Here is a 22487-nt window from a genome sequence, read left to right as displayed (position 1 = left end):
TTCAATCCAGGCTCTGACACTTTCTGTGTGACCTTGAACTAAAGGCCCCATAATGATAGTTTTAAAATTTAATTCATTTGTACTTGTAATATTTTTAGGAAAATATGGAAAAATCACACAAAACTTTTGAAATATATCCTTCCAATCTTTTCCTCCTGCATTTGTATAATATGCATACCTCTCTGAGCCTCCAAGTTCTAGTCTGAAGCACAGAGATGATAGAACCTACATTAAGGACAGTTTGGTAGATGAAATCATTGTCCTGAGGTGGATTGTCCCAGGAGGTAATGAACTGCCCCTCACCAAAAGTGAGAAAGGGGCCATGAGGGTTCTTGCCAAGGATGAGATTAGAACGCTGGATGGGGAGTTGAAGCAACTGTCTTTTCTCCCCCTCGAATGAGGGAGATTAAGCAACTTAACTTGGAATTCATTTGTTTAGCTCCTTCTGAAATAATCTTATTCCTGTCCCAGCTGTGCATACTGTATCACAACTAAAGCAAAAGACCTAAGTGCAAAATCGTAAAAGTATAGCAATATATAAGCTTCAGCTGTGTTGTAAAAATGTGGGGGGAGTTCTTTAAATTGTGATTCTCTGCTTAAAATTTTGATGTTCTGCATCCCTGCCCATGAGGCAAAAATTCATTTTCACAGCTAAAATGAAATAAAGTTTGTTTGGAGTTTTGTGACCGTGCATTGAGTTTCTCAATTCAGAGTCCCTCAAAACCTAGTGGACTTGATCCATATGTTCTAAACATGATAGTACGCTTTTTGACAATTGAGCATTAATGGTACTTTTATTCAAGGGGAAACCGTGGGGTTGTGTAGTGGGTTGAATAGGGTCCCCCCTAAAATTCATGTCCACCTGGAACCTCAGAATGGGACTTTATTTGGAAATAGGGTCTTTGCGGATGTAATTAGTTAAATTAAGATGAGGTTATACTGGAGTAGGGTGGGCCCTCAATCCAATCACTGGTGTCTTTATAAGCAGAGGACAGATGTACAAAGACACATACACACAGGGGAGAAGGCCATGTGGGGAAGCGGTGATGCGGCTACAAGCCAAGACACACCAAGGAGGGCCGGGACCCATAGAAGTTGGAAGAGGCAAGGAAGGATTCTTCCCTAGAGTCTTTGGAGGGAGTATGGTCCTGCCGACACCTTGATTTTGGACTTCTCACCTCCAGAACTGCGAGAGAATAAGTTTCTATTGTTTTAAGCCATCTAATTTGTGGCGCTCTGTTACAGCAGTCCTAGGAAACAAATACAACCTGTTACAAATATTTCTGGGTCATCTTTTTATATCTCTCATGACCACGTTTCTCCTTCCTTAAACTTTCTCTTGGGGCCCTTTGCTCCCACCCCGTCCACTCAAAGGAAGTCCACATCATGAGGGTATTTCTGGGACTCATTCTATTTTGCAGGGCTGATAAATCACAAAAAGGAATGAGGCAGATCTGTGTGGATTGACTGGTAAGATCTCCAAGGGCTGCCAAAATGTCACCAAATAACAAGTGCAGAGTATGATTTCATATATGAGAAAAAAGTATACATACACAGATATGCGTACACACCTACATACATGCACACACACACACACATAGTGTGTTTAGGTATGTAAATGGATATAAAAGAGAGATCTGGAAGGATACATACCAAACTGGTAATAATGTTTATCTCTGAGGATGGTACTGGGATCCTTGCAGAATGAATTTCATCTTTTATTCCGTATACTTCTGGAGTATGTTACATTTACAATAAAAAGGTTTTAATCATTTTTTTAAAAAGGTTTAAAGCCAATGATACAGTCCATTTACCAAACATCACACTCGTGCCCCAGACAAATCAGTTGACTTAGAAAGGAGCATAGTAGTTAAGAGCATGGAGTTTACATTCAATTCAAGGATCTACCTTCTACCTAATGTGTGACTTGGAGTATGTTATTAAGCTTTGTTGTGTCTTAGGTTCCTCATGTGCAGAATAGGGACAATGATACAGGTAGAATCTATCTTATTAGGTCATTGCAAGGATTAAATAAGTTAACATACTTAAAGGGCTTAGGTAAGTGCCAGACAATAGAATTCTTAGCTAATATTATAGAGGAAAGCATAAAGAAAAAGTTAAAAGTAATTTTATCATTAAATATATTCGTATTAACATTTTTTGCATGTCCTTCCAATCTCTTTTTTTACTTGTGCTTTTATAGCTTTTTGCTTCACAGAAATGAGATTTTGTAATCCTTTTTCTCCTCCATTTAACTTTATGTGGAGGCTATTTCCCCATAGCATTAACTCTTCTTTTCCATCATTTATAAATACTGCATTGTATCCCACTGTATAGATGTTTGATTTACTCAAGTCCTTACTCTTGAACATTGAATTGCCCCCATCGGTTTGTTTGTTTTTTTTTTTTATTATAGACAGTGCTGTGATGAACAAATCTTGCAGGAAAAAAATGGCCCCAATTTTTTGTAGCTCCTCCGACCTACAAGTAATCCCTGAATCTGGGCTTGACCATCTGACTTGCTTTGCCCAATAGGGACATTAGCAAATGTGATGCAAGCACAGGCTTGAAAAGTGTTTATGTACTGGGGCTTGCCCTGTTTTTTGTTGCTGGGAATCCTGAGATCACCATATGAAGAAGCCTGAGTTAGCCTACTGGAGGAGAGACCACATAGAGACAGGGCTCAGTCATCCTAGCTGAGGCCCAGACATGTAAATGAGGCCATTCAGCTCCTGCTGAGCTGACTCAGACCTGAAGAACCGTGCAATCAACACACTGAACGTGAGAAATAATAAATGTTTGCTATTTTAATCCATGAGGTTTGGGGAGATTTGTTATGCAGCACAAGCTAATTGATACAAACATCCTATGAATAATGATTATTTCCTGGAACAATTTCCTAGAATTAGACTTTCTGGGTCAAAGAGTGTGTTCCCTTACACCTTTTGATTCATATTGCCAAAAAGGTTCTATCAGTTTATAAGCTACCAACAATATATGAGAGCGCCCGTATTTGCCATCTTTGTCAACACTGGACATTAATGTTTCTTGTTATCTTCATGACTACATTGTCCTTATAAATTTAACACATAAACCATTGTCCATTCCCTCTTAATTCACAATCAATTTAGAGACAAACAAAGACAAAAGGAAAAAAAAAAAGATTACTCCTGTAGAAAAAGAAGAGCAGAAAAGAGAGAGAAAATAATAGAATGAGAGAGTAAAACAGAGTCAAAGAAACACAGAGGAAACACAAAGGAAAGAAAATACAGTTATAGAATAGAGTGACCTCCGAGTCTCTTATACATAGGATACCTAACATGTAGTCAGGAATAGTTATGAGCCTAAGAAATGATTTGGGTCATAAAAGAGGCATGGAAAGGAAATGTCCATTTAGGCCAAGCCTAGTGAAACTGAGAACCCTGTAAAAGTACCAGGCTCTTTCATATGTGGCTGCATTTAATTCTCACGGCAACTCTGACAAAGGGAGGATTGTTCCCATTTTACAGATGAAGAATTAAGGGTCAGAGCTTTCAAGTAATTTGATGAAGATCATACAGCTGATAAAGAATTGAGTCCAGATTTGAGTCCAGGTCTGTCTGGCTTGAAAACTGTTGCCTCTTACTCTTCTAGAGAGGATGTGGCAGAAGACTAGCAACTAATGTTGGGAGGAAGTATACGCTCCTTTTGATTCATATTGCCAAACTGCTCTCCAGAAAGGAGCCAGACTGCCTGGGTTTGAATCCCAGCTCTGCTACTTACTAGCTGTGTGACTCTCAGCCTTTCTATGCCTCAGGTCCTCAACTGTAAAATGGCTTCATAGGTGCCATGAGGGTAGATGAGTACGTAGATGTAAAGCACCTAAACAGCGGCTAGCACATCAAAAGTGCTGTATGAGCTGCTGTTTCCAGTATGGCAGTGCAGCAGCCCTGGGACTATCTCTAATGAGCCTCTTGCCTTCTTCAGTAGCTTTGATTGCATTCACACGGCTGTATCATGGTGGGATTTCCCATGGGGCAGGACTGACCCTGCTGCCATGCTTCCCTTCATCCAGGCTTAGGAGGGGAGGGGCAGGAGGTGAGTGCTGTGATGCCACATTGTCATCAGAGTGAACAGGAACAACTCCAGAGACTTGTTCCAAGTGGATATGTCAAGGCCTTGCTGCTCCAGACCCCAGTATGGCCAGATGTGAACGCTCCTTGCTCGGGGAACCCCTGACTAACCCAGAACTCATCTGCATACTCTACTATTTGGGAAACAGAACAGGCTGCCTCCAGCCTTACAATTCTCATTTCTAACTCTAGGATTTTAATAACAACAACAATAATAATAGCAGTTAACACATTGAGCACCCAGTAGGTGCCAGACACCATCCTAAGCACTTTATAAGTATTATTTCATTTAATTCTCACAACCATCCTTTGAAATAGGTACTATTCTTATTTCAATTTTACAAGTGAGGAAATTGAGTCTAAATCTAGAATCTTTCATCCTAACGATGACACTGTGCTATCTCTTGTTTGAGAACATGCAATTTGGGGGTGGAAAATGCCAAAGAAAGCAATCCAACATTTCTCAGCACGGTCCATTCATCATCCATCCTTTTTCAGCCACAAGAGCCTTCTATGTGAGAACCACTTGCAGCAAGATGTCTGAGAAGCAAGGTGAGAGTCAAGAAATGGATTATGGATTTGCCACCATTCCAAGCCTTCTCAGGTCCATTTCATGTACTCTGTCAGGGAGGAGAGAGGAGGATAAGGAACTTCTTTAAAAACTATGGCAAAAAACACTCGGCATTTTTCAGTGCAGCAGACTGCAACACCGCCAGGCCTGATTAAGGAATGACAATATGGAAGGCAGATGGCAGATGCATAGATGCCACACTATTGCCTTTCAGTTAAACACTGCTTGGTGGTTTTTTTTTCTTTCTTTCTTGTAAACCTCCCAAGTAAAATGGTTTGCTTTCCTCAAGTTAGAAGTGTTAGCACGTCTTTTCTTTAAATATCTGCGGATGGCTGTTTTTTTCCCTGCCAGTTTGTCACCATCTGTAACCCTCCCTTTTTGAGATGATCTGATGACAACAATTATCTTGGAGAGTAAGAGTGCAGTCTTGGAGCAGCGCGTAAGAGTAGAGTCAGAGTGTGGGCTGTGTGTGCCTGCTACCCGTGCACTTTGTGTGTGTGTGTGTGTGTGTGCGTGTACGGAACCACAGTGGAGTTTGTGTGTTGGCTCTGGGTGCCTTGTGCGTGTACACATTGTGTGTGAGTATGCAGTGTGTACATTCTGTGTCTCCTGTGGGTGTGGACTGTGCGTTGGGCTGGGTGCTTGTCTGGGTGGACTGTGGGTCTATGTGCTCATGTGGGTCAATTCCTGTGTGCTGCTCGGCCCACGTACGGGCTGAGGAGGGGCTGAGCGGACTGCTGGGGGAAGACGCTTCTCATGAGAGCAGAATTTCTCAAAGGTGTTTTAAGGGGATAGAGAGGGCCTGCAGTTTGGGGAACTGGGCCAAGAACTATTAGCAGCGTTTGGGCCTGGGTCATGGGAATGTAGATTATGGGTGGCTTGCAAGAGAGTGTTGGAGGCATAGGGGGCTGAGCATGAAGAGGAGAGGGGTCCTGGTGGTTCTGGAGGGCGGCTCGCTCCGGCTGGGGCGGCCGCTTGGGCGCAAGCCGCTAAGCAGGGCAGGGCGGGCCGCGGGCCCCGAGCGCGGTCCGGGCGCAGGGCGCTGGGCGGATGTCGGGGAGCGGCGGGCGCGCTCCTCCCCTCCCCGCGTCTCCCCCACCCCTGGGCGGCGCCGCGGGGGGAGGGGGCTCGGGCCGGCTGGGGTGGCGGCGGCCGCCAAGCGAGGGGCTGCGGCGGCGGCTGTGATGGCGGGCGGCGGTGGGGCCGGGCCGGGGGCCGAGGCCGCGGCCTGGGCGAGGGCCAGCCGCCGGGAGCCCTGAGGTGCCGGCCGCCCCGACTCCACCATGAGCGTCGCGTTGCAGGAGCTGGGCGGCGGCGGCAACGTGAGTGCGGGCCCGGGCTCCGGGGCCGAGGACCTGGTGGAGCGGGGGTGAGGCCGGGGGCTCGGGCTCACGGAGACGGGCTGCGGACTTGAGGGGGCGCTGGTCGGGGGGACCCCAGGCCGCGGAGGCCGGCAGGAGGAAAGGGGCTCTCACTGCAGGCAGGAGGGCGCCGGCCGGGCGAGGGGCATCGGGGCAGGGCCGTGGGCCAGCAGCCGGCTCTGCCTGACCTCGGTTGGCGTCCCCGACTGTCTGGCAGATGGTGGAGTACAAACGGGCCACGCTGCGGGATGAAGACGCTCCCGAGACCCCCGTAGAGGGCGGGGCCTCCCCGGACGCCGTGGAGGTGGGCAAGGGGGTGCTCCCTTTCCCGCCAGGCCCGAGCCCTGCCATGACGCCTGGCACATCCAGGAGCTCTGGGCTGGCCTGGAAGCCCACCTGCCCCTACCTCCGCTCCATCTCTGGCCTCTGCGCTAGGACTATGGTGAGGCGATTTTAAGCCATGACGTTGCACAAAACAGGCTTGGGGGCTCAACTCAGCCTGCGTTATTGCCCCTGTGCCCAAAGTTAAGCCCATGAGCATCTTTGCTCCATGGCTTGGACACTGCCCGTGCCTTCCCCCTCTGGGAGGACTTCTGTGATCTTGGATCCCCACCTGCAGCTTGCTAGCTCGCTGTCACTCTGTGTCCCCCAGGTGGGATTCCGGAAGAGGACAAGATACTTCTTGAGCTCGCGCACCCAGCTGGAGCTGGTCTTGGCAGGTGTCTCTCTACTGCTGGCTGCACTGCTTCTGGGCTGCTTTGTGGCCCTGGGGGTCCAGTACCACAGAGGTAGGTGGGCCCACACCTGCCACCAGCCCTCCTAGCTGTGGGGGCTCTGGAGGCTGAAGGGCCACTAAGATTTTCTCTGCTTGGGGCTAGCCTTCCCCAACTTTTCTCTCTCCTCCCAACCTTCTTGCTGTCATGGGCCCCCCAAAGTATTTGCCTCTCCCAGACTGACTGACAGGCCCCTACCCCCTGGCCGTGTCCCCTGCCGCAGACCCATCCCACAGCACCTGCCTCACAGAGGCCTGTATTCAAGTGGCTGGAAAAATTCTGGAGTCCCTGGACCGTGGGATGAGCCCCTGTGAGGACTTTTACCAGTTTTCCTGTGGAGGCTGGATTCGGAGGAACCCCCTGCCCGACGGGCGTTCTCGCTGGAACACCTTCAACAGCCTGTGGGACCAGAACCAGGCCATACTGAAGCACCTGCTTGGTGAGCGGGCCTGTTAGGGAGGTGTGCCGAGTATGTGCCTCCTGCCCAGCACCAGGCTTGGCACTTAGTAGGTACTTGATAATGTTCAGGAATGAATGAATAAGTGGATGACTGCAAACACTCCTGGGGTAGGGGATGCAGAGAGCAGGGGGCTCCTGAGAGGCGGAGATTGGTTTGAGGGGGGCAGACCTCTGAGTATAATGAAGGGACTCCTCTCTGCACTCTGGTGGGAGCACTGTTGAGGTGCACTGGGCACCAGGGGGTCTGTAGTGCTTAGAGATCTTTCAGGGTCTCCATGGGCAGGGGAGAGGAAGCCACGCTTTGCTATTTCAGGCAGTCTTCCTGAGTCTGAATCAGGACTGCCCCCTGAGAAGGCAAGGAGAGGGACCAAGCAAGGGCCCGGGACCCCTCTCAGCAGTTAGCACAGTTGCCATGTGGACCTGTGTTCTACCCTGCAGAAAACACCACCTTCAACTCCAGCAGTGAGGCTGAGCGGAAGACGCAGCGCTTCTACCTATCCTGCCTGCAGGTGGAGCGCATTGAGGAGCTGGGAGCCCAGCCGCTGCGAGACCTCATTGACAAGGTAGGGCCCCTGGTGGGCTTCGGGCAGGGGCAGCAGGACAGGCCCCAGAAAGCTTTGGGGACCCCTGTGCCATAGGTTCTGCTATGGTCTCTACTCAGATCGGTGGTTGGAACGTTACGGGGCCCTGGGACCAGGACAACTTCATGGAGGTGCTGAAGGCAGTAGCAGGGACCTACAGGGCTACCCCCTTTTTCACTGTCTACGTGAGCGCCGACTCTAAGAGTTCCAACAGCAATGTTATCCAGGTACAGGGCTGGGGAAGGGTGGGGAGGGACTTAGGGACTGTTTGATGAGCCCAGACTCCCTTCCCCTGTGACAGGCAGGCTGGGTGCCCCCTCCTGCACAAGAGTCCAGGTTTCTGGATGGTGGAGGCCTCACTCCCTTACTTTGCCATTGCAGGTGGACCAGTCTGGGCTCTTTCTACCCTCTCGAGATTACTACCTAAACAGGACTGCCAATGAGAAAGTAAGGAGCATCGTCAGAACACCCACCCCACCCACCTGTTGAGCTGGGCTGATCCCTATTAACTTTTGCCTTTGCTCAGGGTCAGAGTGGGGAAGGTGCGCCCATGCTGTCGCCTAGTGAGCCAACTACCATTTCTTCTTTCTTTCTTTTTCCCTTCCTTCCTTCCCTCTTTTCACTCCCTCCCTCCCTTCTTTTCTTCCTTCCTTTCCCTTTCCTTCCCCCCCTTCCTTCTTCCCTTCTTCCCTTCTTTCCTTCATCTTATTCTTCCAGGGAAACATTTTATAGGCACCTGCCGTGTGCCAGGTGTGGTAGGGGAATTCTGAGATGTATGTTTCAGAGCCATTGTCACAGGAAGCTTTCAGGGTAGATGGGTTCATGGTCCTAGATAGCTGGGAAGAAGGCTCAAAGATGGTCCCTAGGTCTCAGGAGAGACTCAGGTAGCCGGAGAAGGTTTCCTAATGAGACTGCATTTGAGCCAGGCCCTGTAGAATCTCCAGGAGTGGGTGAGGGCAGAGAAGAGTTTAATCAAAAATGTTGAAGAAGGAAAGGCTAAGGCATGTTTGGACCAAGGGAAGGGGTCTAGTTTGGCAAAAGGTAGAGCTCAAAGCAGATGAGAGGCTGCAAAGGCGGGTAGAGACTAGTTATGGAGGGGACCTGGAATGCCACCCTGAGCAGTTTGTTGTATACACCTCAGAGAGCCATTGTCTGCCCCAGAGAGGGGAGGGAGTGACCCAGTGAGCAGTACTTTGGGGAGCCAGTTTGGCTGGGTGTGAAAAGTAGATGCAAGAGAGGGAGCCCGGAGGTCAGCCAAGAGTCTCTGCAGTACTCCAGGCTCTGGGTCTGTAAGGACCCAAATGGGGGAAGGGGCAGAGGGAGTGTTAGGAAGGGGAGGATGCAAGAGACATAATCTAGTCCGAATCATGAATTATTGGTGACTGGATGTTAGAAGAGAGGAAGAGGAGGAGGAGGAGGAAGAGGTAAATAGAGTGGAGACTGAAAGCCTGAATGATGGTAGAGTGGAGGGGTCCTTAGAGGATCAGGCATGTCTGGAGGAAGAACCAGCTTGGGATACATGGGGGAAGAGGAGACAGTGTGAAGTCACAGGAAAAGGGCAGACTTAGGACTCAGACCTTGATTTCGGTCTCAGCTCTGCAGCTTGGTGCAAGTTGATTAAGCTTCCTGAGGCTGTTTCTTCATCTGTAAAATGGGGAGTTTAGCATGTGCCTCATATGGTGCTTGGGGTGGAGGGGGATGCAAGTTTATGCTCCTGCATGTGGCAGACCCTCAGAGTGGGAGCCACTCATTTTAGACATGTAAGTTTGAGGGACCTGGGCACCATCTGTATGGGGAGGTCGGCAGGCAGCTGTGAGAGCTGGGTAGAGTCCTGGAGAGAAGACGAGCCTGGAGGGAGCTGAGTGCTTGAGGGGCATCTCCTTAGAAACCTAGATGAAGGCTTAGGAGAGATGAGAATGAGGGGAAGAATAGAGAAGGGAAAGACAGAGATGTTTTGTATTTTAAGGGCAGTGGGAGAAAGAGAGCCAGCAAAGGAGACTGCTATGGAGAGGGACAACCAGGAGAGTCACTTGTCCTTTCATTCGCTCTCAAACACTTCCTGAGCATTCCTCAGGCAGACCTGCCTCTAGGCATGTGGTGAACAACACGTTGCCACTGCCCTCTAAGTGGGGGAGAAGATGTGAAATGGCTCGATGGAAAGTGATCCTGTGCACAGTTGCTGGGACTGTCATAGAGGAAAAGCATGGCGTTCTGAGAGTGAGCATAGCAGGGAATGGTGAGTCCTAGGGTGAGGGTAGGCTGCAGTGAAGGGAGAGGGTTCAGGCAAAGGGAAGAGCTTATGCAAAGGCTCTGAGGTGGGACAGAGTATGACCCATTGATGGACCAGAGAGGGAAGCAGGAGGGGAGAGTGGGCCAAGTCCTTCTGGACAGGTGTGCAGACTCATATTATGCATGGACATTGTGGGTCAAGGTTCCCCAAAGAAATAGAAACTCAAAAGTGGGGAGGAGTGTGAACAGATGTGTGGTTTTGACATCACCTGAGTCAGAGGAGGAGAGAATTTTGAGAATGCAGGAGAGAACTACATGGTCCTACACTTGGAAAGGGCAAGAGAAAGCCTTGATTTGGCCCTCACTGTGTGGCTGGTTGTCTTGGGCAGGAAGTCTCCTGTGCCAGCATTTAGGGGAAGCTGCAGAGCAAAAGGTTCTGATAGGATAAAAACTTAAGAGTAAAGCAGAGTTCAGGAAGGTCTCAAAGTAAGCCTTAAGCTGAAGGTAAGGAGGTAGGGAGAGAAAGGGGTAAGTGAGTGAGGGGTTGAGGGGGCAAGATCACTGGTTGAGCCAACCATTCGCCTTAGGAGCTGGGATGACTGGGACCGGGACTCAGACTTCTTCCTCAGACACCAGCAGCCGGGAAGAGGAGGGGTGGGAAAAAGGAGAAACTGCAGTACAGAGAATGGATATTAAAGGATCTAAACTTGGTAGAGTGGAAGAGGAGATGGCCTTTGGCAATTAAGGGAGCCCAGGGTGGGGCTTCAGGGCAAGAGTGAGGAGTGGTTCCCGGGAGGAGGCCACAGGGAGTCAGTGCTGAGCAGCACTGAGGGTCTGTTTGCAGGTTCTCATCTCTTCATTCACCAAATATTTACCGAGCACCTACTATGTGCCAGGTGCTGTGCTAGAGCCCGAGACAACAGTGGAGAACAGAGCAAAGAGACCTGCCCTCAGGCAGCTTGCCTGCCAGCAGGGGCTGAGGCAATGTGAGTACCCTAGGTCCAGTTAATGCTGACGCTTTGGCCCTGGAGTCATCAGGCTTGGGCCACATTCAAACTCTGCCATCTGCTAGTTTGTGGTAGGAGTCAAGTCATATAACGTCCCAAGCTCCCATACAGTGGTGAATAAGCCGCTGTAACTTGGAACAGTGCTCTCCTAAAACTTACCTTCTCCTTGGGGAAACAGATGGTAAGCAAGTGCAGAAATAAATAAACAAGATCCTAGCAGCTGGTGATAAGCAGGATGACAGAAATGAAGCAGGGCCATCCAGGAAAGCTTCTATGAGGAAGGTCTGCAGACGAGATGGTGACCAGAGTTGGTGTCCAGAACAGCCCCTCAGCCTTGGACAGGACTTGTTGCTGTGCTCTGAGAATGATTTGGGGCCTTGACAGGTGCTTACCGCCTACCTGGACTACATGGAGGAGCTGGGCATGCTGCTGGGTGGAAGGCCAGCCTCCACACGGGAGCAGATGCAGCAGGTGCTGGAGCTGGAGATACAACTGGCCAACATCACAGTGCCCCAGGACCAGCGGCGGGATGAGGAGAAGATCTATCACAAGATGAGCATTGCAGAGCTGCAGGTGGGGCAGGCGGGGAATAGAGACAGCTGGGAGGGGCCAGCCCTGGCACAGACCGCCTGGCTTCCCTTCATGCTATCTTCCTGAGGCAGCCAATCCTCTCCTCATTTCCATGCTTTTCTGAGCTTTTCAGCTGCGCTATTGCTATCCTGGAAAGAAAGTGTCCATTTTAGGCCACCTCTCACTGGGCAATCCCTGGTTCCTTTCATGTTGCATGAGGATACATAGAGGGATTATGTTAAAAATCTATAACAACTTGTACAAGATGTCCACAAAACAATCAGAAGAGATATGGAAGCATCTCCTGGAGGGCCCTTACTGTGCCAGGCATTGACCCTTTAGTTGTTGGATTATGGAGAAGTTGGGTAAGGGGAGTTCTAGGGGAGATGTCAGGTATGTAGGGGCCCTGGGTGGTATCAGGGGAGTGGTATCTTAACTACTGTTTTGAAAATATTTGAATATCTGTGCCCCAGCTGAATATTACACATGATGGTTTTCCTTGTATAAGAAGTGATTGGGGGGCTGGCCCGGTGGCCGAGTGGTTAAGTTCACACGCTCCGCTGCAGGTGGCCCAGGGTTTCGTTGGTTCGAATCCTGGGCGTGGACATGGCACTGCTCATCAAACCATGCTGAGGCAGCATCACACATGCCACAACTAGAAGGACCCACAACGAAGAATATACAACTATGTACTGGGGACTTTGGGGAGAAAAAGGAAAAAAAATAAAATCTTTTAAAAAAAAAAAAGAAGAAGTGATTGGGCTCCCAGATTGTGGAGTAGTCAGGCCTGGAAAAGGGTTTATTGCAGGAAGGGGCTACCAAGCAGCAGGTAGCTGTTGCCATGACAATGGGAAGGGCTCCTAGGCTCCAGCACATCATTGGGGAAGGAGTTTGCTGGAAGGCAGGCAGGCAGGCATGCAGGGAGATTTGAGATTTTTCTGCTTGCAGGCCCTGGCTCCCTCGATGGACTGGCTGGAGTTCCTGTCTTTCTTACTGTCACCGCTGGAGCTGAGTGATTCTGAGCCCGTGGTGGTGTATGGGATGGATTATTTGCAGCAGGTGTCAGAGCTCATCAACCGCACGGAGCCAAGGTCAGGGGGAGCCCAAGATGTGGATGGTGGGGCTCAGGGCTCTGTGTGGGTCCCAAGTAGGGACCAGGCATGGGGCACTGGCACAGCCAGACACAGAGCAGCATTTGACAAGACCCTGGACCTTCCAAATACCAAACCGAATGTCTGTGGCCTATTCCCCTAGGCTGGGGCTTAAGGGGCCCACTTGTGATCTCTAGTCCCACACTTTGCCCCAACCTGACTTCCACAGGCAGGTGTGTGGTCCCAGGGGGAGAGAGAGGGGTTCTGGGATAGCTCTCACATATGCCTCTCGGGACTCCTGCTGCCTGCACATTGGTAGAGCTGGTTTGGCGTGGAAGTGGTACCCCACCTGCTGTTGCCTTACATTCTGGTCTGGATGCCAGCGTCCTGAATAACTACCTGATCTGGAACCTGGTGCAGAAGACAACCTCAAGCCTGGACCGCCGCTTTGAGTCTGCGCAAGAGAAGCTGCTGGAGACCCTCTATGGCACCAAGAAGGTAGGCTTTCTGATTCCGCCCCCATCTTCCGATCCAGTCTAGCTAATGCTTCATACCTACTGTGTGTCAGGACCATTTGCCTCTGAGTTTAGTATAGAGCCCAGGATTAGGAGTCAAGCTGACTTGGGTTCCAATCCCAACACCTCCATTTTTTTAGTTTATGGGACCTTGGGCATGTCTGCCAGCCTCTCTGACTCTCCTTTCCTGGTCTGTAAAACAGGAATATCTTTCAGAGTTGTCATGAGGACTAACTGAGTTAATGTAAGAAAGCATCTATCCAGTGCATGCTGTGTATAGGTACTCAGCTTTGGTGGTAATGGTGAAGAAGAAGATGAATAAATGCAGTTCTTAGTTTCAAGATGCCCCGTTAAGTAGGGAAGTGGACATGTAAACAAACATTATATTTTGGGGTGATAAGTGCTCATATTGAGTGAAAGACCTTCTTTGTGCTATAGGACAGAGGTGGGAACAGCACATTCTACCTGGAGGGATGGGGGGCTTTAGGAAAGGCTTCTCTGAAGAGGTGACATTTGAAGATTGAGTTCACCAAGAAAGCAAGGGAGAAGGGCATTCCAGGCAGAAGGAATAGGATGTGCAAATTCCCAGAGGCCAGAAGGAGCATGGTGGGTTTGCATGTGGTCTGGTATGAGCTTGAGAACAGGACACCGAGAGGCTGGGGGTGGTGAGGTGGGCCTGGGGCAGTCCATGAAGGGACCTGAATGCTGAGAAGTCTGGCCTTGATTCTTTCAGGAATGGGGAACCATGGGATGGTTTTAAGCAGAGGAGTAACCTTGTTAGATTTATGTATTAGATCATCTTTCTGGGAGCTAAATGGAAGATGGTGGGGAATGTCAGAGGAGGGGATGAGAATGTGGAGTCAGAGTGTCTAGTTAGGAGGCCACTGCAATCTTCAGGCAAGATGAGAGGGTTGTAGGGCAGACAAGTGGCAATGGGGTGGACAGGCGAGATGGTTAAGAAAAGTAGGAGGTGGAGGAACCTGGTGATTCCCAGGTTTCTGGCACAGGAGACTGACTGGATGTAAGACCAAGAAATGGAGCTGAGCAAAGAAATGTCTGGCCCCCAATGGGCCTCTTAGAAACTTAAGAGGAGGAGAGTGCTGAGAACAGAGTGGACAGCACACGTGTTCCTCCTGAGGTTTCACTGCTGGAGTTGGCAAACTTTGTGATATTTGCTTTTGTTTTCCCTGGAGTCTGAGGGAGAGATGGCACCCAAAACCCAGGCCTGCTATGTCCAGAGCTGAGAGGGGCTGGTCCCAGAGACAGAGAAAGGCCCTCAGACTGGAGGACAAAGCTATCTCTGTGAGGCCTGACTCTTTGTCCCTTACAGTCCTGCATGCCAAGGTGGCAGACCTGCGTCTCCAACACGGATGACGCCCTTGGCTTCGCTTTGGGCTCCCTCTTTGTGAAGGCCACGTTTGACCGGCAAAGCAAGGAAATTGTGAGTCCACGAGGTTCTTCCGACACCACCTCTTGTTTTAGTTAAAATTCACTGTTCATATTGGGTGCATATATATAGGAAAAAAAAAACTGGAAAGAAATTCATCAACAAATTAACAGTGATTACTTTGGGTGGTGTGATTAAGAGGGATTCTTTTGGTCCTTTAAAGTTTTCTGTATTTTCCAAATTTTCTACAATGAGTTTGTGTTACCTATATGATTAGAAAAATAATATTTATTTGTTTATTAGGAGATGATAATGAATGTACTTAAAGTACTACTTACAAGGATGTTTATGGCAGTGTTGTTTATAATAGGGGAAAATGAAAACACTTTAAGTGTCCAATCATAGAGGACTGGAAAAATAAATTGTGGTTAGGATGGATTATGAGGCAGCCTTAAAACTGATGATCATTAAATTCAAAAAGTAGGTTGTAAAATAAATTTATGTTGTACAACATAATTCCGTATTATATATGTCTATCTGGGCAAGAAAAGACACTAGAAGCAGAAAATCAAAATGTTAAAAGGAGTTATCTCTGAGTGATAGGATTATAAGTGGTCTATTTACTTCAACTCTTCTCAATTTTCCAAATTTTCTGCTATTGATGCCTTCCTTTCACAAACATATAAAAATCAACATGTATATTAAATTATAATTTAGTAAGTTCAGTTAACTTATTGCCAATTAAAATTTTGGTTAATTAGAAGAAAAGCCAACCACAATCGCAGTACCTTCACAAATCGTGTTTCCTTCTCATCCTCCTCAGATGCTCAGGCTAGTTCAGGAGTCTGGGCACTCCCACATGTTCCCCTGGAAGGAGAGGGATGGGGCACTAGGGTAGACGGGGAGAAAGGATGCGTTAATGGGAGTAGGAGGACGACTTGTGCCCCGGTCCCTCCCAGGCAGAGGGGATGATCAGCGAGATCCGGACGGCCTTTGAGGATGCCCTGGGACAGCTGGTTTGGATGGATGAGAAGACCCGCCAGGCGGCCAAGGAGAAAGTAAGCCGTGGCCAGGGTTGGGGCGCCATCTGGAGGTGGGGATGGAGGATACAGGTTTTTTGGGAGCCTGGGGAGGGAAACCCTTAACCTGGTCTTTTCAGGCAGAAGCCATCTATGACATGATTGGTTTCCCAGACTTCATCCTGGAACCCAAAGAGCTGGATGATGTTTATGATGGGGTGAGTACCTCTGCTCACCAGGCCTGAGCTTCAGCCCCGGGTGGGGACACTATTCTCTGGGCTCAGTAATCAGGGCTCGAGCCCTGGAAGAGAAGGAGGTGCTCATTGGATCCTTTCAGGGGCAAGTGCAGGCAACCAACGTTGCTCAAGTGCTGGCTCTGTGCCAGGCTGCAGACCAGACAGCAGTAGAATGCAGTGTTAACAGGCAGGGATTTGTAGTCAAACCTGAGTCAGATCCTGTTCCTACCCTTACCTAACAGTGTAACCTTGGACAAGTTATATACCCTCGCTGGGGCTCAGTTTCTTCATCTGTAAAATGGGGGTGCTATTTTACATAGGTCCACAGGTGCTCTTTAAATGTTGGCAATTATTATTCACTAGATATTTTACTCCCATTTTACACTTGAGGAAACTGAGGCTCAGAGAGGTGCTAATTGGTAGCCAAACTGGGACTATTATCTTCTCCAATGTGTTTTCTCACTTGCTTCCTACTTCCTGCCATTCTCATAGTATGAAGTCTCTGAAGATTCCTTCTTCCAGAACATGTTGAATCTGTACAACTTCTCTGCTAAAGTGATGGCTGACCAGCTCCGCAAGCCTCCCAGCCGGGACCAGTGAGCATGGGGGCCGCAGACACATGGGGGCAGCAGGAGAGGTGGGGGAGGTTTCCAGGGCTGGGGGAAGGGAATCGCAAGACTCATCCCAAACCAGAGGCACAATGTCCTTGCAGGAGGTAGGTCAGGACTGCTGGGCTGCGAGGGGCATCGGGGGGTCAGGAGGCTCAGCCTCTCCCTCTTCCCCCAGGTGGAGCATGACCCCCCAGACAGTGAATGCCTACTACCTTCCAACCAAGAATGAAATTGTCTTCCCTGCCGGCATCCTGCAGGCCCCCTTCTACGCCCGTAACCACCCCAAGTGTGTCTGAGGCAGGAGGGGCTGGGTGCTGGGGCCTGGGCCTGCGGGTGAGCTGGGGGCAGGGCTGGAAGTAGGATCTGCAAGCCCCCTCTCCATGTCCTCACTCAGCATTCCTCACTTACCAGGGCTCTGAACTTTGGTGGCATCGGTGTGGTGATGGGCCACGAGTTGACACATGCCTTTGATGACCAAGGTAGAGGCTCATGGAGTTGTCCCCCCTAGCTTAGAATTCCCAGTGGTTCCTGCAGGGCCTTGAGATGTTGGGAGCAGGCCCCAGGGACCCTGGAGTCTGTGAACTAGGGCTGGGAGGGGTGCTCCTGCCTCCAAGGGTTGAGCTCTGGTCTCCATGGGGTGCAAAGTTTAGTTTTCCTCAGGGCGTGAGTATGACAAGGAAGGGAACCTGCGGCCATGGTGGCAGAATGAGTCTCTGGCAGCCTTCCGGAATCACACAGCCTGCATGGAGGAGCAGTACAGCCAGTACCAGGTCAACGGGGAGAAGCTCAATGGCCGCCAGACACTGGGGGAAAACATCGCTGACAACGGGGGGCTTAAGGCTGCCTACAATGTGAGTGGCCCAGCCAGCCCTCCAGTGGCTGAGGCCCACCTACCCTGGGGGAGAAGGGTGCTGGGTGGAGATGGTGGGCAGGCCCTGATGGACTTGCCGCCCCGTGTCCAACCCCAGGCTTACAAAGCGTGGCTGAGAAAGCACGGGGAGGAGCAGCAGCTGCCAGCTGTGGGGCTCACCAACCACCAGCTCTTCTTTGTGGGATTTGCCCAGGTATTGCCCTCCTGGGAGGCCCAGCGTCTGCCACTCTCCCAGTCCCTCCTGGGCGTGTCATTAGAAGTCTTGGGGCATGCAGGAAAGGGACTGGGCCATGGGGCCAAAGATGGGATTTGGATTGTGGTCTGGGAAGGCCTCATGCCCGGAGCCTCTCGGCTGGGGCCATGGAAGCGTGTGAGGAGGCCTGAGGGAGAACTCTTCAGGAGGCTTTTGCAGATCTCAGAGGGCAGGGCTGCCCTGCTTGAGGGGGCAGGGGGTGGGGGACAGGATTGATCCTCATGCTGTTCCTGTGAGGTGGCTGTGGAGGAGGAAACTAAAGCTTGGGGACAAAGTGGCTCGTCCAGGGCTACCCAGGAATAAAGTAAGTGGCAGAGTGTGACTCAGGCAGGGTCTCCTCTAGGTCCTTTGCCCTACAGCAGGCCACCTCTGGAGGCTGGGCTTCCTCCCCTCAGACATGTCCATCCTGGGCAACTCAATTTCCAGAGCAGCTTTGAAAGGCCTTCAAGGAATTTGGGAGGGAGGGTGCATTCCCCTTCCTTGGTGCTGATAGCAAGGGGATGGGGCTGAGATGCTGGCTGATCCCCCTCCTGTGTCCCTGAGGCTTCCTGAGCTGAGGGGCTGGGGCAGTAGTGGTTTGTGTCCCTGGGATGGCTCTACTGCAGCCAAGACTGTGGCCCTGCCTGCATTAGACACCGTATGTCCCCGTGTCTGTCCTGGCCTGCAGGTGTGGTGCTCGGTCCGCACACCCGAGAGCTCTCACGAGGGGCTGGTGACCGATCCCCACAGCCCTGCCCGCTTCCGTGTGCTGGGCACTCTCTCCAACTCCCGTGACTTCCTGCGGCACTTCGGCTGCCCTGTCGGCTCCCCCATGAACCCAGGGCAGCTGTGTGAGGTGTGGTAGACCTGGGTCCAGGGAGAAATGGCTGGCTGTTGCCAGGGCCTGGGGCAGCTCGCCCAGCAAGGCTGTTTGCTCCAGGGTTTGGAGAAGGCAAATGCCAGCCGGGCTGGGTCCAGCCCCTCCACACCACAGGTGACATGAGTCCCAGTCCCTCCTCAACCACCACATCGTGCCTCTGCTTTGGAGGTACCCCTGCCTCCAGCAGAGCCCCCACCATTCACTGTGACATCTTTGCATGTCACCCTGCCTGGAGGAGGCCTGGGTAGGGGGCCCCAGCTCCCACAGGAATGAGTCCGCCTCCTCTGGTTCCAAGCTCCCTCAGCTTGGTGGCCATAGGGCCTGCTGTGCCTGCCATACTCTGATCAGGCAGGGCCTGGGTGGTGTGCCTCCCACACTTCTCCCTGAGGCTCACTCAGTGCTCACTTAGGAGTGGACTCAGCTCCTTTCAGCCCCACCCTCAGGGGCTGCCCCCACCCCATGTTCCTCATGCTGCTGCTTCCAACACTGCTGCCAACCCTCATGACAGACCACCTGTGCTCAGCTCTTAGTGGAAGTCTGAGGGCCTTCCCAAGCCTTCCTGCTGCCTCCCAGTTTCCCTGGGCTCAGAGGGGAAGTGTGTACGTGTAGGGGATGCTAGTTCCTGTGTCCTGGGGTGCAAGTCTTAGGGGGTGACTGATCCTCCCTGGACCAAACAGGAAAGTACAGCAGGGAGAGGGAAGGACAGAGTTTATTTTTACAGGGAAGAGGGTGGGGAGGGAGTGGTCTTGGCCCTGTAGGACCCTGTGCCAATAAATAGACACGCATCAGTCAGCCTGTCTCTTCCTTCAGTCCTGTTTTCATTTATTCATTTACTCATTCCACCAGTATTTATTCAGCACCTACTGAATGCCAAGCCCTCTTCTAGACACTCATTTACCCACTCACTAGACACAGGGGACTGAAATTTGAAGCCCTAAGAGGACAAGATGGAGGAATGGAACGGGGTTGAGTCAGGCTGGACAGTCTATCCTCTTCTCTGTGGTGGCTGTATTCCCATAGCCAGCTGTTCCACAGCTGGAAAGATTTGCTACTGCCCTCCACATGCAGTCAGGTGCATGCAGCCAGGCCTGACACTGAGTTTGGGTAACTACCGGGCCAGGGTCGGCTTGGAAGATGGGTGGCCCTTACCCTGCACTGGAGGGAAGCCCTGGCCAAGGTAGCACGCCACTCCCTGGAGCTCAGAGCACCGGCCTCTGCTTGTGGCTGGAAAGACATGCATTTCCACATGGCCTCAAAGGCTCAGTGCTCCTGAGAGTCACTCATCCCTCCTCACGCTCATCAAGGCCTCCAATGTGCCAGGCGCAGAGACTGTAGATATGGCTGCCACCCTCCAGAGCGAGGGAGGGAAAAGGGGCATTTTCTGAATACCTCTTGTGTTCCAGGCGCCTCTGCTAGGTGCCTCATTTCTTTATTCATTCATTTATTAATGTATACATTCATAGATTTTTTTTTAAAGTGTATTGATTCCTAACAATGTGCCAGGCACGGGTGATGCAAAGATGAATAAGATGATTCCTTCCCTCAGGTGACCCCTTTCCTGTTGGCACTTTCACTTTCATGAGCTCATCCAATCCTCAGAGCAACATACTTCATAAGTGCTCCAGTTTCCATTTTACAGATCTAACTCTAACCACTTGCAGCCAAGGAGACCTGGATTGAAATGGAAGCTCTGATAGCTGTATGAGCTTGAGCCTACCCCCTAACCTCCATGAGCCTCAGTTTCTTTATTGTAAAATGAGAACCAGAGCAAAACAGTGGAAAGAGTCCAGTCTCAATTCTCTTGAAAACTCAGTGTTCCCCAAGGTGTAAGTAGGGAGGGTTTGTTAAGTTTGGAGGGTAAGAGTGAAGCTTTGGCAGTGATTGCTGCTGGGGTCCCTGGTCCATGGGCCATGGCATCAGCATGTGTCCCACAGTCTGTATCCTATCCCAGCACCAGACTCTTCCTATAAAGAGCTATATGTGGGCCCCTTTCAAGTTACTTGGAGGTGCTGGCTGCTCACCAAGGGAAGGAAACAGCTGGCTACTCAGAAAGGAACAAAGTGGCCTCGGAAACTCTGTGACCAAGGGAAAGCATGGCTTGAGCTTCTGAGAGCACAACTCCAGGAGGGATGGCAAGGCGTATTGGAAAGAGGAGGGCCATCACATCTGGAAACCTGGCTCTGGCTCCACTCTGCCACCCACTAGCTGTGTGATACTAGGCCTGGCTCAGCCCCTCTGTAGGTTTCAGTATCCTTAGCAGTCCGTAAAATAAGTGGGTTGGATGAGATGATCTCTGAGGACCAGATCAACTTTACTGTTTTAAGAAGTGAATTCATGGGCTTAGCAAGTTCCAGAACCCAAAGAAATATTAAGAAATTACTTGTGAAGTTTGGGTGTTGCACAGAGGATGAAATTTGTAATGTCAGAGAGTGTAATGACTGAGGAGAGAGGCTTGGCAGCATAAAGCCTTGCTTCCCTTGACTCCTGGTTTCAGAGGCCAGCTTAGGATGCTTACTAGCTGGCCATTGTGACATTAAAATGTGGTATTTGGGGCTGGCCTGTGGCTGAGTGGTTAAGTTTGTGTGCTCTACTTTGGTGGCTCAGGGTTTCACCAGTCCAGATCCTGGGTGCGGACCTAGCACTGCTCATCAAGCCATGCTGAGGTGGCATCCAACATAGCAGAACTAAAAGGACCTACAACTAGAATATACAACTATGTACTAGGGGGCTCTGGGAAGAAGAAGAGAAAAAAACAAAAGATTGGCAACAGATGTTATCTCAGGGTCAATCTGAAAAAAAAAAAAACACTCAATATTTGTGGGCTGGCCCCGTGGTATAGTGGTTAATTTCGCACACTCTACCCCGGTGGCCTGGGGTTCACCAGCCTGGATCCTGGTTGCAAAGCTACATACTGCTTGTCAAGCCATGTTGCGGCAGGCATCCCATATATAAAGTAGAGGAAGATGGGCACGGATGTTAGCTCAGGGCCTATTGTCCTGAGCAGAAAGAGGAGGATTAGTGACAGATGTTAGCTTAGGGCTAATCTTCCTCAAAAAACAAACAAACAAACAACTCCATATTTGCAAAAGGGTTAAAGTGTCTAATAATAATTAGCAGCTCTCATTTACCAAGTCCCTATTTGTTTAAGCCTGTGCTGAGCACTTTAAAAACATCATCTCATTAAATTCCCACAACAACTTAAAAAGAGGTTCTATCATTGTCTCTATTTTACAAGTGGAGAAACTAAGGGAAAAGATTACATAACTTCAAGACAGATTGCATTAAAGTCAGGTTTGGAACTCAGATCCTCAGATTTGGAACTCAGATGCTCTAAATCACCACCATTTAGTCTTCTAGAGTTTAGACTCAAGCATAGACATCTGTCTTCTGGGCTTCATCATGCTTCCAAGTGAGACCATCACCAGCAGGTGCATTTCACTGCCACCCAGCTCCCCTGGGCCAGGCTCCTGTGACAACCAGGCAGATGCAGGAAACCTAAGCACATGTTGAGCTCAAATTAAGCCAGGCAGCACCTGTTTGTTGAGCACTCTGCAGGTGCTTGGTTCCAGAGGCAAGGCAAGGTGAACATCAGGTGACAGATGTAGACTTCACCCTTAGTAGCCCTGCCAAGCTGATAAATACACATTTGTGATATGGTCTGGTCTTTTAAGGCAGAAGTGGAAATAAAAGATGGTGCTCCTGGGTGGACACATGAGAGCAGTTATTGGTAAGGTGCTGGGCCATACCCTAACACTGTCCCATTGGGAAGTCAGACTAATTCCAATGCACAATAAGGTAACATATACCAAACAATGTGATTTCACACTTGGAAGCACTCTGGAAATCTCAAGTGGGAGAGAATAATCCATAAAATAAGCACAGTTTCAGCAGACCTATCATGATTCACAAATGGAGAATCCCAAGTTTCCCAATGCCCAGCTCTGGGCTCCAAAGAGAGTCCCAAGTTGGCCATCATTATTAT

The 22487-nt window shown here is 50.2% G+C and overlaps 1 protein-coding gene across 12 annotated transcripts in view; it reads left to right on the top strand.

The window, feature by feature from the left end:
• LOC106834519 (endothelin-converting enzyme 2) overlaps nucleotides 1-19313 on the top strand; it is a 30045-nt gene extending 10732 nt beyond the window's left edge. Inside the window, exons 1-19 of one of the 12 annotated variants that reach the window (XM_070509319.1) lie at nucleotides 5405-5461; nucleotides 6262-6348; nucleotides 6697-6832; nucleotides 7041-7256; nucleotides 7715-7839; nucleotides 7938-8084; nucleotides 8239-8304; nucleotides 11478-11666; nucleotides 12612-12754; nucleotides 13138-13252; nucleotides 14600-14710; nucleotides 15616-15714; nucleotides 15816-15893; nucleotides 16404-16507; nucleotides 16698-16808; nucleotides 16934-17001; nucleotides 17183-17373; nucleotides 17491-17586; nucleotides 18314-19313. In XM_070509319.1, the coding sequence (XP_070365420.1) occupies nucleotides 6262-6348; nucleotides 6697-6832; nucleotides 7041-7256; nucleotides 7715-7839; nucleotides 7938-8084; nucleotides 8239-8304; nucleotides 11478-11666; nucleotides 12612-12754; nucleotides 13138-13252; nucleotides 14600-14710; nucleotides 15616-15714; nucleotides 15816-15893; nucleotides 16404-16507; nucleotides 16698-16808; nucleotides 16934-17001; nucleotides 17183-17373; nucleotides 17491-17586; nucleotides 18314-18490 (2259 nt within the window). In that variant the 5' untranslated portion in view covers nucleotides 5405-5461 and the 3' untranslated portion in view covers nucleotides 18491-19313. Of the gene's footprint in view, nucleotides 1-5396; nucleotides 5462-5832; nucleotides 6053-6261; nucleotides 6487-6696; nucleotides 6833-7040; nucleotides 7257-7714; nucleotides 7840-7937; nucleotides 8085-8238; nucleotides 8305-11477; nucleotides 11667-12611; nucleotides 12755-13137; nucleotides 13253-14599; nucleotides 14711-15615; nucleotides 15715-15815; nucleotides 15894-16403; nucleotides 16508-16697; nucleotides 16809-16933; nucleotides 17002-17182; nucleotides 17374-17490; nucleotides 18009-18313 lie in introns of those variants that run through there. The other 11 variants (XM_070509316.1, XM_014846187.3, XM_014846184.3 and 8 more) reach the window with 11 other exon arrangements.
• The last annotated feature ends 3174 nt before the right edge of the window (nucleotides 19314-22487 follow it).

Source organism: Equus asinus, chromosome 5 (assembly GCF_041296235.1).
Source record: "Equus asinus isolate D_3611 breed Donkey chromosome 5, EquAss-T2T_v2, whole genome shotgun sequence".
Taxonomy (NCBI): Eukaryota; Metazoa; Chordata; class Mammalia; order Perissodactyla; family Equidae; genus Equus; species Equus asinus.
Note: the sequence above shows the minus strand (reverse complement) of the source record. Positions and strands in the feature narration are given on the sequence as shown.